The sequence below is a fragment of the Lepisosteus platostomus genome, chromosome 9, assembly GCF_059453375.1.
Source record: "Lepisosteus platostomus isolate fLepPlt1 chromosome 9, fLepPlt1.hap1, whole genome shotgun sequence".
NCBI classification, from domain to species: Eukaryota; Metazoa; Chordata; class Actinopteri; order Semionotiformes; family Lepisosteidae; genus Lepisosteus; species Lepisosteus platostomus.
The window spans coordinates 53602424-53618286 of NC_142619.1; the positions used below are offsets into that span (position 1 = coordinate 53602424).

The following is a 15863-nucleotide window of genomic DNA, read 5'->3' on the forward strand; positions in this document are numbered from 1 at the left end:
GGGAAGAGGTTTTCAGTCCCGAATTGGCCTTGTGATCAGCTTATGAGCTTCTCCCAGAGCAGAGGCAGGACTCCCGTAGATGGGCGGACCGTCCGCCACCAGGACTGGGTTAACGGGAACAGCGCTCCCGCTTCCACAGACCGGTTATGAGGATTTCACTAACGGAATCAATTGCTTGAATCGCAAAAAAGAAATTCAGAATTGAAATCGGGGGATTCCGTGAAAGTACAGTACAGTCGCCGTGTTGTTGAGAATTCACGAGCATTGCGACGTGATGCACCTCTTCCTGCTCACGGGTCCCTGTAATGAAGACGTTTAATGCGAATGTATAAGCAGATAGGTCCAGGTTGTGCGAGGAGATGTTCAACGTGATCTGCATTCAGAGTTGACAGGACATATTTCTCTGCTTCGAGGCGATAAGCAACATTTCTATTGGATTAAAAGAGCCGTGTTCACAAGCCTGCTTGGTTACAGTGTAATGGGCTGCTTCACCTCACTGGACGTTTTGTTACCTGAATCTCAGACTATGGTGCTGTCTAAAACTAGAAATCGTCTGTTTTTCTGGTGTAAATGGGAAGTTTTACAAGTTATTTAGGACATTTTACTTTAATTTTGGTTTGGAATGCTTTCATTATTGCCGATTCTTTCCAACAGAAATATTAACATAGCGCTGCGATTCCCCTCAAATCCACACTGGGAGGTGAAGTTCTGGAAGCAACAATGAATTGTAAAAGCAAAGTCGATCACTACCAAAAGTGAAAATGGAGTTGAGCTGGTCTCCCCTCAACAGTGAGGATTTTTTGCTTTGTAGAAATTGCCACAAAATGGCAACCCTTTATTGTTCATTTAAATCTCTTAATTAAGTTAACTGGTTAGTTTTTCAGATGTAGCCAAAATGTTATTGCTGTCTCCTGTGTATTGATTAGCAGTGGGTAATGGCCTAATTCAGCCCTGCATGCATGGTTTGGTGTTTTTCTCTGGATGGGGAGAATGTTTTACTCTGAGCTCTGTGTGCAGGGGTTTGTCCCATTTAGTGTGATCCTGCTCTGTGATGAACCCACGCTTCACTGCCATACAGTGCAGTGGGTTGGATTATGCTTTCAAATATTCACAACTAGTTTTTTCTGGGGATTTATATTGCCTCCTCCTTATGGCGTAGAAAACCCCGTGCGTCTCCTCCTTCAGTTTTCACTGCCAGGTAAACTCCCAGATGGGCAGGAGGTGTGTGTGTTTGGTTGGGTGCTCAGGTGTGTTGTCGACCAGGGAGAAGTAGAACCTGTTTCCCTGAGACCCTGGTGCGTGCCAAGCCTGCAAGTACAGCCCTACTGTGCCCGCCTCTGCTGCAGTCCCCCTCAGAGCCAGTTTATTGCACAGAAACCCCTGTCGGCACCTGTGGGCTCTCAGCTCAGCACCCAGCAACCCTCTGACGCATTGTGCTACTGCGATCAAAGCAGAGTGGTTAATGTGTTTTTAATTAAAGGTGAAAGGTAATGTCTGGTAAACAGTAATATTGCTGAAATGTTCAATTTTCTGAATACTATTAACAGCACACAATCTCAACACTAAACAGTGGATTAATGCTTTACAGAAACGTGATTGTTTACATTTACAATTTTGTAAATCAGTATAAATCTATATTCTTACAGTCCGTTTATCTGGTTCTACTTTAGTAATGAGTAATTACCTCTGGAAGAGCCATTACAGCACAGTATTTCTACCGACTCAGTACTGCAGCTCAGATGAAGAACAAACACGTTTGAGAAGAGCTGACTAAATGGTTTCTAAAGAGGAGAAAAGTTTTCTGTTTTTCTGTGTGTTCTCCCCGTGGTCAGGTGGGTTTCCTCCTGCAGTCCAAAGATAAGCTGGTAGGGCAACAGGCTGCTGGGAAACCTGGCCCTGTGGGTGTGTGCGCCCTGGGCGAGACTGGCATCCTGTCCAGAGTGTGTACCCCCCCCTTGTTCCTGTCGTTGCTGTGAGAGTCTCTGGCTCCCCCTGCGACCCCGAGCATGAAGAAGCAGTTAGAAAATGGAAGGGTGACTTGTGAACCGTCTCCCTGTGCAGAATCTAACACTAGCACATGGACGTTCTGCAGCCACTCTGTGTTGTGGAGTCGCATTTTGACGTTTCCAGTGTTGTCTTCATCTGGGTGCCGGCTGCTCTCTCTGCTGGTCTTCCTCCACAGGCCTGCAGGGTTCTAAACATGTAAACCCTGTAAAAACACACAGATGTTGGGTTGTTTTTGTTTTTACTGAGCTGGTTTACATTTCTCTTTAACAGAATAATGTAAGAGAATGTAACATATGAATTAAATGTAACGTAACAGAATAATAGATCCTACCAGCAAACGGGAGGAGGTTCAGAAACTTTCAACACAGCACAAAATGGACTCCACATTTTTCAGACTGTGACAAAATGTAAAGACATCTCCTGCCCAATGCCATACACACGTCGCCCCCTGACAGGTTTGTGTCTTGCAGCCACGTTACTCAGGGGCAGAAGAAGCTTTGAAAAGTCTTGTGGCTGGCACTGCGGTTTCCTTCTATTAGAACGAAACTAGAGACATACCTACGTGGCAATAATATCCCTGGGGATAATGAGTATGGATTTAGAAAGAGTAGCTCTTGCCTAACCAACCTGTTACCATTGTTTGAACAGGCAGCAGCAGTACTGGACACACACAGGACATACAGTATAACATGATGTAGTTTGATTTTTTCAGAAGGTGTCTCATGAAAGTCAGATTGTTGGCTTGGGGGGAAATGCCAGTGTCTGGACTGAGAATGGGTTAATAAATGGAAACCAGAGGGTACACGTAAATACCCAAACTGTGGAGATGTAACTAGTGGAGTACCTCAAGGATCTGTACTAGGACCACTGCTCTTCCTAATTTATATCAATGTTCTACATTCCAGAACAGTAAATTTGCAGATGATACCAAATTAGGAATACAGTAATTCCTTGCTATATGAGCACCCTCTAGAATTTCTATCAAAGCTTTTCTATAATAAAGGCTTGTGTGTGTTAAGTGTATATACAGTACTATAGGACAGCACCTAATGATTGCGCATTTACTAACAACTGTAACAATGTAACTACTGTACTGTAAATGAGCACGAGTGTACTGTCTTCCTATCTGGTTTTTACATCAGCTGATGACTTGAAAGATGCAAGTCGAGCAATTAATCAGAAAGTAACCAGATGAAGTTTGGGGGGTCTGAAGGAACATTTGTGAGTTCCAGAATCAGTCAGAGGTTGTAACACGGGCAGTAATGGGAATTTACATTCCATTACACACGTTTTCACCATATGAGCAGTTTTCGAGAAAACAAATTTAGCTCATATAATGAGGGACTAGTTATACTAGCAAACACTGTAGAAGCAAATGAAATTAAAAAAGCTTTAGACAAAACTCGTCACTTGGCAGGTTACATTTCTTGTAAAGGAACCAGTAAAAGTTAATCATTTCTTCTCTTTTCAGCGTGGAAGAAGCCTTTACTTGCTCCTTTGCAGCTTACACATGCTGAAAAATTCCTAATAGAATAAATTGTGGCCAATATGGCCAATAAAGTGATCTTATCCTATCTTATCTATGGAAACAAGACAAATCGCTAAAGCTGATAACCTGGCTACTTCTGAGAAATGGCTGAATAAGGCCATTGGATCAATTAGTTAATAACTACCCAATGAGCAAGATGGGCCTAGATACACCTAAATAGGGCAGACGCTCCATGAAAAATCCTGTATTCTTAACACTCCATAACTCCAATCTGATTTTTCAACAACATACCCAACTTTAAAAAGCAGTCATTGCCTCTTCACAAGATCCCCAAGGAGCAAAAATGACTCTTTGCCCTCGGGCTATAGCTATAGCATGTCTCTTATCATTATTAACCAGAATTACTGGGATCGTTGTATACCACATCCTCTGTCCTGTTGAGAAAGACATGGCCAGGAGTCACTCGGCCCCGGACACTTGGTAAACTGCAGGACTGAAACAGGAGATGACCAGAACCTCAACTGGCCAGCATGCAGGAAGCAGGGGGGGGGTGAGGCGATGGTGTCGACAGGGGACAGTACGGCCATGTGCTTACGTCCAGCCGCAGCAGGAGGAGAGGAGGGCCAGGGCGAGGAGGACAGCCACCCAGCCGAACAGGGGCCAGATCACTCTGGCCACAGCTGCCAAGTGCCTCCAGCTGGCCTGTGCAGAAACAAACACAGCAGTGGAGACCTTCCTCTCGGCCGCTATCGACAGCCCAGCACCCCACTTCTGAAGAAAACTGAAGCTCCTCCCCAAATAACTGGAATCCTCCCATAACTTGGAGAAAAAAATATTAGGAATAAAAGATCGCAGTTTCCCATTTGGGGCCATAAAATACAGATGTTTATTTGTGCTGTTTGCCTTTTCTGTTGAGCTTTATCAGGGGTGCCAATATTTCTTGAGCCCACTGTATATACTGTACAAATAACCTGGGACTGTAAGCATACCCTCCAGGGACTGAAATCTGCTGAAACAGAAACGGGCGATCAGACAGACACACAGTGCCACTCACTGCAGGGACATGAGGAAGTGGGCAGTGCTGCTGTTCCTGTCGGCAGAGCTCTCTGTGGATACAGGTGCTTCCACACCACACACAGCCCAGCTTGGGATCCAGGGCTGCACATTGAGCACAGCCTGCAGCCTTGTCCGAGCACCGTCCTGCAACACAGAGCACACTAGGCACAACCCTCCTGAACACAGAGCACACTAAGCACCGCCCTCCTGAACACAGAGCACACGGAGCACAACCCTACTGCAACACAGAGCACACTGAGCACAGCCCTCCTGAACACAGAGTACACGGAGCACAACCCTACTGCAACACAGAGCACACTGAGTACAACCCTACTACAACACAGGTCACAGTGAGCACAGCCCTCCTGAACACAGAGCACACTGAGCACAACCTTACTGCAACACAGGTCACAGTGAGCACAGCCCTCCTGAACACAGAGCACACTGAGCACAACCTTACTGCAACACAGGTCACAGTGAGCACAGCCCTCCTGAACACAGAGCACACTGAGCACAACCTTACTGCAACACAGGTCACAGTGAGCACAGCCTTCCTGCAACACAGAGCACACTGAGCACAGCCCTCCTGAACACAGAGCACACTGAGCACAGCCCTCCTGAACACAGAGCACACTGAGCACAGACCTCCTTCAACACAGAGCACACTGAGCACAACCCTACTACAACACAGGTAGAGCACAACCCTCCTGCAACACACAGCAGACTGAGCACCGCCCTCCTGAACACAGAGCACACGGAGCACAACCCTACTGCAACACGGAGCACACTGAGCACAACCCTACTACAACACAGAGCACACTGAGCCAACCCTACTGCAACACAGGTCACAGCGAGCACAACTCTACTGCAACACAGAGCACACCGAGCACTGCCCTCCTGAACACAGAGCACACGGAGCACAACCCTACTGCAACACAGAGCACACTGAGCACAACCCTACTGCAACACAGAGCACACTGAGCACAACCCTCCTGAACACAGAGCACACTGAGCACAGCCTTCCTGCAACACAGAGCACACTGAGCACAACCCTACTGCAACACAGGTCACAGTGAGAACAGACCTCCTGCAACAGAACACAGTGAGCACAGACTTCCTGCAACACAGAGCACAGCGAGCACAGACTTCTTGCAACACAGAGCACAATGAGCACAACCCTCCTGCAACACAGAGCACACTGAGCACAATCCTCCTGCAACACAGAGCACACTGAGCACAATCCTCCTGCAACACAGAGCACAGTGAGCACAGACCTCCTGCGAAACAGATCAAAGTGAACACAGACCTCCTGTGACACAGAGCACAGTGAGCACAGAACTCCTCCAACACAGATGACAGTGAGCACAGACCTCCTGCAACACAGAGCACAGCGAGCACCTCCCTGCAACAGAAAGCACAGCCCTCCTGCAGCACAGAGTACACTACATCCACACCACATACTAACAGTCCTCTCTGTAGAAGCTACAGAACCTATGTACATCTTCAGGAGGTGGAACCAAACCAGTGTACCTGTAAAGACATGCAGACTCCACACAGAATGAAACCCAGTCAAAAATAAAACACAGGATCACAGAACCGTGAAACATCTGCACAAATGGTCTCTACACACAAACAATAACACAAGCCCAATCAAACAGACGAAGTAAGCTGTCTACACTTCACATCAATCCCTAAAACAGGTCTTCTGGACATGCAGAGATGCTGTGGTCAGAGGACGGAGCTTACCGTGAACTGTGAGGTTCTGGCACAGTGCGTGCTGGGAGCCGAGACGCAGGCAGTAGGTGCCGCTGTCGCCTGTGGTCAGGGCCGTCAGAGTGAAGGAGAAGTCGGCAGGACTGAAGCTGGAGACACGAGGGTCGCAGGGGGACGCCCCCACTCGCTCCCCTGGACGATACTCTACACAGACCTGGCCGTTGCGTGTCCAGACAATCCGCGTGGCCGTCGAAGTGGATCCCTGCGCTCCAGAGAACCTGAACGAGCCTCCCTCTTCCGCATGGTGCATTCTCCCAGCGACCGCCCCTGCAGGGCAACATGAGCTTCAGACGGGTGTCATCTCACCGGACAGGCGGCAAAGGCAACAGATGTCAGTTAGCCGTATCACCCTGCAGCTCCCACCTGGCAGCCCACTGGAGCTCAGCAGGGTTGAGCCTGGTCAGTACCTGGAGGGGAGACTCCTGGGAAAGATGAGGTTGCTGCTGGAAGTGGTGTTAGTGGGGCCAGTAGGGGGCGCTCAACCTGCAGTCTGTGTGGGTCCTGATGCCCCAGCATAGTGACGATGACACTATACTATAAAAAGGCGCCGTCCTTCAGAAACCGAGGTCCTGACTCCCCGTGGTCATTAAAAATCCCAGGGAGTCTCTCAAAAAGAGTAGGGGTGTAACCCTGGCCAAATTTCCCATTGGTCCTTACCAATCATGGCCTCCTTATAATCCCCAGCTGTGAACTGGCTTCATCACTCTGTTCTCCTCCCCACTGAGAGCTGGTGGAGGGGAGCCCCCATTACCTGTAAAGCACTTTGACTGGAGTGTCCAGAAAAGCTCTATACAAGTGTAAGCAATTATTATTATTAATGATCATTATTATTTACTAATTAGTTTAACGGCCATCTTAGAACAATAAGCATCATTCCTCAGATAGCAAGCTGAGATTGTAAGTAAGTGACCAGTCTGCTCACCTTCCTTACTTGACGTTCAGGAATTCAGTAACCCTACAGCCCAACCCAGGCCAGATTAATGGGCTCTCGTCTGTAACCTTTCTCACGTGAGCCCTTGACCTCCGGGACCCTTTCGCAACATTAAACAGTGGCGATGTTGACCCCTGTGTCAGTCCCGCACGCAGACCTTGCCGAAATACATTCAGGATTCTCTGACTTACATGAGACGAGTGCGAGGAAGATGGCCGTCCTCATTTCTGCAGTGGAATGCCTCTCTGCAAAGAGTGAAAGAGGTTTCCATGTCACTGGAGAGAGACGAGTCCCCTTCTGTTGCACACAGATTTTGAACTCTTCTCGCACTACTCCCAGTTCACACTTTACAGACGATTTGTTTTCTAACTCATCCTTCCCCACCCAGTGCTACTACTAAACCCCACACAGACTGGAGTGCTCCTTCATGGAAAACAAACTCTCTTCATGATACCTACATGAACCAAGTTAGAGTAACTTTTTTTTCCCTGGTCTAGAACACAAAAATCTCTGAATCAGATGTCTAGAACGCGCTGGACTCTGGCCCCTTGGGGAACAGAGCTGAGGATGTTGGAATGTTTAAGCAGGTAATGGGAAATTTCTCTTACCTCTGCGATGCAGCTCTAGGGATGGTGTCCACTCACTGGCAGGCCTGTCCTCTTCCAGCTCTCCGTCTGAATGTCCTTGCCTGTCTCCCCCAGTACTGACTGCAGCCAAGCCTGTCTCTTATGTGTCTCAGACAAAGGAATTCTTATCTGTGCCTGCAAGGGCCTGTTATTGTCTGTTTAATCATTGTTGGTTTAAACCAGGTCCAGCTCACTCCATTCCAGGCCTCCCTGATGTTTCAGCACCTTGTGGCCCATGAAACATTCTCTCAGAAAGAGGAACGTGGCTGTAGTTCTTGGCTCAAGAAGCAAAATGACATATTCATGACGTCGTGAACTGTTTCTCCAAATTCTTCTAAAAGTACTCTTCAATTTGGGTTCAAAACCATATAGTTCACACAGTGTTTAATAAACATGCTTTATTTACTGAGCTATCCGGCCATCCTCTTTCTAACTTCATCCAATTCAGGGTTGCCAGAGAGCTGTAGCCTATCCCAGCAAGCACTGGGCACAAGGTGAGTTACACCCTGGACAGGGCGCCCATATATTGCAGGACACACACATGCACACCACGACCAATTTTCTCTAAAGCCTATTATCCTACCAGTATGTCTTTGGACTGTGGGGGGAAACCAGAGCACCTAGAGGAAGCTCACACAAACACAGGGAGAACATGCAAACTCCACACAGACAGCACTCCTGGCATTGCACCCAGGGCCCAAGCCCTGCGAGGCAGCAATACTAACCACGGCACCACCGCCCAACCCTTACTTTCTAAGCTGTCAAACTGTTACCGAAATGTTTAGATGGCGTAGAAGTGAATTTTGTTACTGCTGCCACAAACATCCACGTTATTGAACTGGAAGTCAGCTGCGTGCTCCTCTCACCCCATACTTGTTGCTGATCCAGCACTCCCTGAAGGCAATGAACTGAACGTGGGCAGGAAAAGGGGCTTTCACGCTGGTCAGCTTGATAGTTCTTCGGTGAATCGAAGAGGTATGTTTTAATTCACTCACTGCGGTCCAGACCTGTTGAATGCCATGCTCCTCCCTACAGCCAGCTGGCCTTAATCAATATGATCAACTCAGCAACTCTGTGATTAGCCAGGTTTGGGAGGGGGGGTTGTGTTCCATGTCGCCCTGCCTCCCCTGCAGCCTATATCTGGGTCTTTGCTGAAAGGACAGAAGTCCTCCAGACAGATAAGACCATTGTTTCTAGTCAAAGTCCATCAGAAGCACCTGGTGACTGAGGTGATTAGATAGACAGCTGATGAAGGTGGGGAGGGCTCTGGCCATCCTTCTGCGATTGAAGGATAGTGTTCTGAACGACTGAAACCAATTAGATTAGACTACTGCACTTATTATTCTGATCCGTAGATGTATGGAGTCCAGCCACATGAAAATGAGCACCACCCCCCCCACACACACACACCCAAAATCAATAATGTATTACCTCAGGACACTCGTACGTATAGAACACAAACATAAGTCATGAGAAGATCTACGCCCAGAGAAGGCCAAAACGTTGTTTCTCTTCTTCTCTTTTCAGCATTGGATCAGTTTTACGCAGCGCCATCTGCGCCAGGCCCTGCCTGACGTCTAAAAGCCAGTCTGCCAGAACTCGTGTCACTTGTCTGTGTCCCGCTTTCTGCGTCGCTTGTATGTCAAGACCCCCAGAGGGCTCTGTCGAGGAGCCCCACTGAGAAACAGCGCCTGAAGGGACAAGTGAGGCTTAAGCTACAGCTCCTGTCTCCTCCTGCTCAAAGCCGGGTGAGGCGAAGAGAGATCAGGTGCTCTACTGTGGGAATAAGCCTCACGAGGGAACTGGGGGGTTTGTCCATGTGGGGTTCCTCCCATAGTCTAGACATACTTCTTGGAAAACTGGCCTTGGTGTGAGAGTGTGAGTGTGTGTGTGTGCGTGCGTGCGTGCGCCCTGCTGTCCCGTCCAGGGTGCATCCCGCCTCGTGCCTTTTGCTTGCAAAAAAGTCGTATTTTCTTCAAAATATAGAACAACAGCTATGTATCTGAAATAAATAACAGTTGCATATCAGAGAAGGCCCAACGGCCCACTTAACGTTTTTCAATTCTAAAAGCTCCTTTGATGTCTTGCCTCTAAAAAAAAAGTACCGAAGCGGAATCTATTGCATCACAGGCAGTTGCTGTAATAACTTAACAACACACCACACAGAATCCATTTCTGACCCAACCCCCCCACTTTACCACAACGTCAAGAAATAAATGAAATCGCTGTGCAGAAGCAGAGAATATTAAACGGGTCTGTGTTTAATTGCACATGCTGATTGTAAAAATATTTTACATTTCCTTAGTTAACAAAATGCGTTAAGAAATAATACACACAAATGAATATCACATTGCTTTCCTGTTATAAAAGATTACATGCCGTTTTTAAACTAATGCAGTACTGCTAAAGCACCATATGCTTCTGTCACCAAATAAAGTTTAAGGCGTACCTCAAACTTGAGATCATGGATTGAGACTAACTCAAAAATTGACATAAACTAAACCAACAAAATAGTAATAAACTGGAGGTATACAGTATTGAATTAGATCATAATGTTATGTCAATTTAAAACAGAATAAGATGCAGAATGTTTAAGAATTGTAAGTACAAATGTAGTTTATGGGTTGCAAATCCTTCATTAATACACAAACCTATTCATTTCATGTGCAGCTAATTTAAATGAGCAACATGAAGTTTTAAGTCCTGTAATTCCTTTCCCTGAAATGTTTTGCAAAATGTGAAATCAAATTAAATGAAATGTTACTAACCCATATGATAAATTGTAACATGTCAGAGGTTTAGGCACAAAATACATCATGCTATAAAAAATATTTCAGCATGTTATAAAAAAAAGTCATTGCTATCTTCTGGACTCACTGTACTTACAGTACATAGAAGAGAAACAAGATGCTTTTCGGAGCATTAGGTAATATCCACAGCCCAGAGGGGACGTCAGTCCATCACAACACACACCCACACCTGAGACAATTCTTTTCACAAGCCCAGTAACCTACCAGCATGTATTTGGATAGCATGAGGACATTCAAGCACCTGGAAGGTGGAAATGACCATACAAACTCCACACAGACAGCACTCCAGGAACTGAACCCAGGGCCCCGGCACTGCAAGACAGCAATGCTAACACTGTGCAATTGTGCTGTCCATAGGGGTGCTTCCTTCACCAGAAAAAAAAAGCTAACAAGTTAAATTAGTAAGAATATTTTTATTGCTTACAGATATTAATTACAGGCAGCGGGACACAGGTCTTACTGTTTAATGTACACGATGAATGATATTAGGTTGCTATATGACTGTTTTATACAAGGTGTGCATACATTGTTTTATAAACATAAATAAAATGATCAATGTAATATATTTTTCAAGGATGATGATTGAGATTGATTCAAAGATTAATGATTCAACCAGCTACAGAAGAATTAAATGAAAAACTATGTTCACTCTGGCTGGTGACACTCAAAAACCCAGGGAAAACTGTTGCAGAGCCTGAACATTAACGGAGATTCAGTTTCCGGCTCTGTGGGAGACGGACTCTGGCCACTGCCCACCTCGATTCCACAGTCTCAGATTACAGAGACACTGTACAAGAGGAATATCACTCTCAGCCTCGTGCCATGAGCCGGGACACACACCGTGGAGCACAGTAGGTCATTAAACATGATTAATTAGGCCCTCCAGAATCCCACATCACTTGATTTAAAAAAGGCAATACACATTAAATGTGCGGTCATCACGTTCACAACAGAAAAGTCACAAGACTGTGAAACAGAACCAAAACTGTAAGGAATCGGATGTCGTGTTAATGGCACGTATAAAATGATGAATGGTTTATGTTTAAAAGGTATGTTATTTTCTATTCGTATAAGGGGCGCAGTCATGTTAGCGGGGGAGTTACATTTGAGTTCACTTTCTGACAAGCTGGCTCTTCATCTTGATGTTACTTTTTTTACAATCGACACTGTATGGGCAATTTCAATTGTTGCAGGTGATTACCCACTTTAAATTCAATGCAAAAATATTTTCAGTGAAATAAATTTGTGGAAAACAGTGATTTTCCTGTAATACAGCTCAGAAAATGACTGTCGCTGTATGTCTCACAGATACGTTTGCACCTAATCTATGTCACGGAGTATGTTTCTTGAAAGTAAGTGTAAGTATGATAAATGTTTCGATAAAACCTGTTAAATGCTGTTGACAGAATTAGCAGCTATTAGATCACTAGTAGTAAAAAACATTTCTAAATATCACAGTATAATCTTTGGAATACCAATGGCGATCACGTGATGCCATTTCACAGTGGATGCTCACAAATGTAATGTAAAGTATTTTTTGTTTCGGTGAATGCAAGCCATCATCGACAACTGATGTGCTTTTGTTCACCAGCAGTACAGCACTACATGGACCAGTGTTTCCCCAGGGTCTTCACAGAGAACACCGGAATCTAGTTTTGTTCCATCTTTTTGAAGTTTTAACTTCATCTGGATGCTGTGAGGGTGCTGAGGATATCGCACATGTTCAGGAAGAAACAAAGGGTCTTCTTTCAGGCGGGTTTTCTGCAACGATCAGTGATTTTCTGTGGTTGCTGGAGAATTCTGAAATGAACTCCTAAAATCATGGACTACAGAAGGGTCCAACTGATTGGGGAATAACTGTTGGAGATGCTGCATGGCACAATGAATAGTTATACAAGCACTGGACAATAAAAAGTAAACACCTGGGTAAAGATGTATATTAAAATCAAAGGCTTCCAGGCAGATTCATGCAGTAAGTCAGCAAATGACATCCCAGCATGCTTAGTGTCACATATAAAAATATGGCTGTCTAGTGATCAAGGCTGTGAATTTGAAAGAGTGATTATCGGCGAGCCTTCGACAGGAGCTCCAGTGTCCGGGTTGTGTTGTTTTACCAGCCATGGCGATGGCAGCAGGGAACAACATCGGCAAAGGGAAACGGTGGGCAGCCACAGATCATGTAATAGGTTTATTCCATGCTGAAAAAAAGAAGAAAGAAAACACGTTTCGGCCGTGGAGCCTAGAAGGCTCCACGGCCGAAACGTTGCGTTTTCTTTCTTCTTTTTTTCAGCATGGAATAAACCTATTACTTGTTCCTCTGCAGCCTACGCATGCTGACGCAGCTCCCCACCTGAACTACTACAGCCACAGATCAGGACAGCTGTGTATTCATTAAAGACGTGCACGGAAAGTCAGCCACACATTTCCAGATCCAGCAACCTGAGAAGCGAGCAGCCAGTTTCGTCGAAACCTGGGCCGCTGAGAACTCCACGCAGTCGGGGCCGAAGTGCGAAAACCATTCCTCACACCTGGCAATGCACGGCCACGGGCCCAGTGTTGCGAAAAGCACTGGCAAAGGACTGCCGGGCAGTGGAGAAACGCGATATGGCGAGATGAATCGTCCTTCACTGTTCTCGACACACAGACGACTGCCATAGGGGCTGCACTGGCCACAAGTGATGGCCCAACAGCCTGTTAAGTGACTTTGTATCAGTGTTACCATTTTTTCTGTCCACTACCTGTATATAAGATACGATCACTTTATTGGCCCTATACAATATCTTGTATTAGGAATTTGTCTTTTCACATACCCCAGCTTGCTCTCCACGAGACACACAGACAGGGAGAGAAGCTGGGGGTCAGAGCACTGGGTCAGCCATTTATACTGCTCCCCTGGAGCAGTTGGGGTTAAGGGCCTTGCTATCCACAATATCCTTAATCTTTCCGGTTATAATTCAGCAGAACGTTGCCCAGAGCGCCTTACGGGGAAGCTGTCTTTGCACACTTCTGGGCACCTGGTTTAGAAAGCTGGGTGTGCTGCAGTAACCTCAGTAAAGCACTTTGCTCTAGGAACTCCCACCTGGGTCTTGGGACTGTGCCAGAGCCCTGACCGCTGCTCCACTGGACGAGAACGGGGGTACACCTCTCCAGTCCCCTGCGGTTCCGTCCCCCTCGTGCAGCACGACCCCTGGAACGGGACCATCGCTGTCCACGAGGGCAGCAAGCCCACAGCAGGAGCCACTCGAAACGGGGTGGGAAGCGGGCGGGCTAAGACACGCCCCGTTTGCCGTAGTAGCCCAGGCTGTGCAGGTAGCGGCGCATGGTCCGCGTGGACACCCGGAACCGCCGGGCCATGTCGGCGGCGTGCTGCTGGGGCTCGGCCTCCACGCACCTCTTCACGGCTCGCAGCAGCCTCCCGGACGGCTTGGGGCGCCCGGGCCGCGCGCAGACGCTGGTCTTGCGGCACCTCCTGTACTGCACGATCACCCTGTTCACCGTGGACACGGGGATGCCCAGCGCCCTCGAGATCTTCCTCTGGCTCTCGCCCACAGACCAGCGGCCCACAATGCGCCCCCTCTGGAAGTCCGGCAGCTCGCGTGACCCCCCTTTACGCGGCATGGCGAGCGGCGGGGATCAGGCGACTGCCGCGGGTACTCGACGCCAACGCCCACGTCGGGCGCAGAGGACAGTCCAGGGGTTCTCAGTGGCGGCAGCGGGCAGGGCCAGGGGCACAGCCCTGGCGCTCCTGGACGACCACAGAGCAGACGCGGGCACTTCAGATAAAGGAAAAAAACAAACAGATGAAGCTGTTCCGGCAGCTCCAACTCCACTTTTGAGCCTCGTTACAAAAGTTTTGCAAACATAATCAACTATTAGGATACGTGCCTGTGGATTTGCAAAGACAGTGTGTGATTTAAAAGACCTTGGCCTTTTAAGTAGAAAACGCACAGCAAGAAGACACAGGTTTTCACAATGAGAGCTGTGCTAAAGTGTGTGTGTGTTAAAGGTTTTGCAAAGTGTCTCTGAGAATTGCCAAGTGAGTCACAACAGGCAGAATGTGTGTCTAGTTCTGCGCTGACGGCTTCTGTTTCTGCGATATCACCTTGAACGTTTGATCACTGAATGATTAGCTTAGGCAAGCAAGTTTTTAAAAAAACTGGTCAGATCACCGTTAATCAACAATAAACAAAATCGTGTCGATGCGTTTTGAAGTCTTCAGGGTGGTGGTTGAACATGAACACAAACGGAAGACTGTAACAGCAAATTCAATCTGCATATAAAATACTGAAACAGACACTTCCTCGTAGATGAAGAAAAGCAGTTCTCATGTAAAACAACACATAAAAATGGAAACAAAACACAACTGGCAATTGTTTTTTTTAAAAGTTTAAATGTCAAGGTACATTTAAAGTGGCAAAAGATCTTTTTATATATTAATTTTATAATTCTTCGCAAAATGTCTTCTTGTAGGGGTCTTCTCTACCAGTCTCTTCAGCTCTTAGTCAGAGGGTTGGTCATGATCACGTTTTCGGTGTTTGCAGAACAATCGCGTTGTCTTGCTGTGCCGAGTGCTCTCGGTGTACACTCCCAAACCTCGCCGCCCAACCCTACTCCACACAGCAGGTCAGCTGGAGAAGAGAGACACTGCTTCACCGGTTTCATTAGGGGTGAAATCTGGAGAGGCCGGACTGTACAAGACCGAAGCACGCTTTAGCCAGGCCACCGGTGCAACACCTCTGCTTTTTAAAAAAAAGGAGATGCAGTCTAAATAAGCACCGGTTCATAACTCTAATTTACTAGTCTTAAACTATGCTACCATGTACTACTTTCAAGCAGAAACACACATGATCTAACTTCTGCCTCCTCGTATGTTCCTTCTTACCGCGGCGAAAGGCTTTTGTCTAGATTTCACAAGAGAACTGCACCGATAACACCCCGTCGCCAACTGAACTTATCATTAGACGAATAGAAATGAAATACATATATCTTTAAAAAACACTCACATTAGACACCGTACCTTCCCCCGTCTCCGGACCGGACCACCATGTTGTTGTTATTGTTGTTGTGCGTTTGCAAAGCGCGTGGTTCATGCGGCGGAAGTGACGACAGTTTAAGCTGAGAAGCAGCGGGTGGGTTGTGTCTGAGGTGTGCGAATATTTTAGTACGTATGT

At 46.9% G+C, this 15863-nt stretch overlaps 2 protein-coding genes across 3 annotated transcripts; both read right to left on the reverse strand.

The window, feature by feature from the left end:
* Positions 1–1116: 1116 nt before the first annotated feature.
* Positions 1117–9371, reverse strand: LOC148655231 (uncharacterized). The gene is made up of 6 exons (XM_088646608.1): positions 7865–9371; positions 7448–7501; positions 6299–6592; positions 4551–4696; positions 4092–4198; positions 1117–2209 (listed from the first exon to the last, which is right to left on the reverse strand). Exons 2-6 carry the CDS (start codon positions 7479–7481, stop codon positions 2071–2073), a joined length of 720 nt encoding a protein of 239 aa, XP_088502734.1. The 5' UTR covers positions 7482–7501; positions 7865–9371; the 3' UTR covers positions 1117–2070.
* Positions 9372–11085: 1714 nt separating this feature from the next.
* On the reverse strand, positions 11086–15794 carry LOC148655232 (uncharacterized). Of its 2 annotated transcripts, none has more exons than XM_088645557.1 (2): positions 15696–15794; positions 11086–14465 (listed from the first exon to the last, which is right to left on the reverse strand). In XM_088645557.1, the coding sequence occupies exon 2, from the start codon at positions 14308–14310 to the stop codon at positions 13960–13962; it is 351 nt and encodes a 116-aa protein (XP_088501683.1). In that variant the 5' UTR covers positions 14311–14465; positions 15696–15794; the 3' UTR covers positions 11086–13959. The 2 variants fall into 2 exon arrangements, with proteins under 2 accessions (XP_088501683.1, XP_088501684.1); XM_088645558.1 differs by having other exon boundaries at positions 15710–15780.
* Positions 15795–15863: the final 69 nt, after the last annotated feature.

Bases quoted from the DNA above. Each gene is read 5' to 3' on its own strand.
- LOC148655231 (XM_088646608.1), bottom strand. From the start codon at position 7,481: ATGAGGACGGCCATCTTCCTCGCACTCGTCTCAT. The intron at 4,697-6,298 runs GTAAGCTCCGTC...TCTGTGTTGCAG, and splicing joins CCAGAACCTCACAGTTCACG to GACGGTGCTCGGACAAGGCT. The intron at 2,210-4,091 runs GTAAGCACATGG...GTGTTTTTACAG, and splicing joins TCCTCCTGCTGCGGCTGGAC to GGTTTACATGTTTAGAACCC.
- LOC148655232 (XM_088645557.1), bottom strand. From the start codon at position 14,310: ATGCCGCGTAAAGGGGGGTCACGCGAGCTGCCGGACTTCCAGAGGGGG.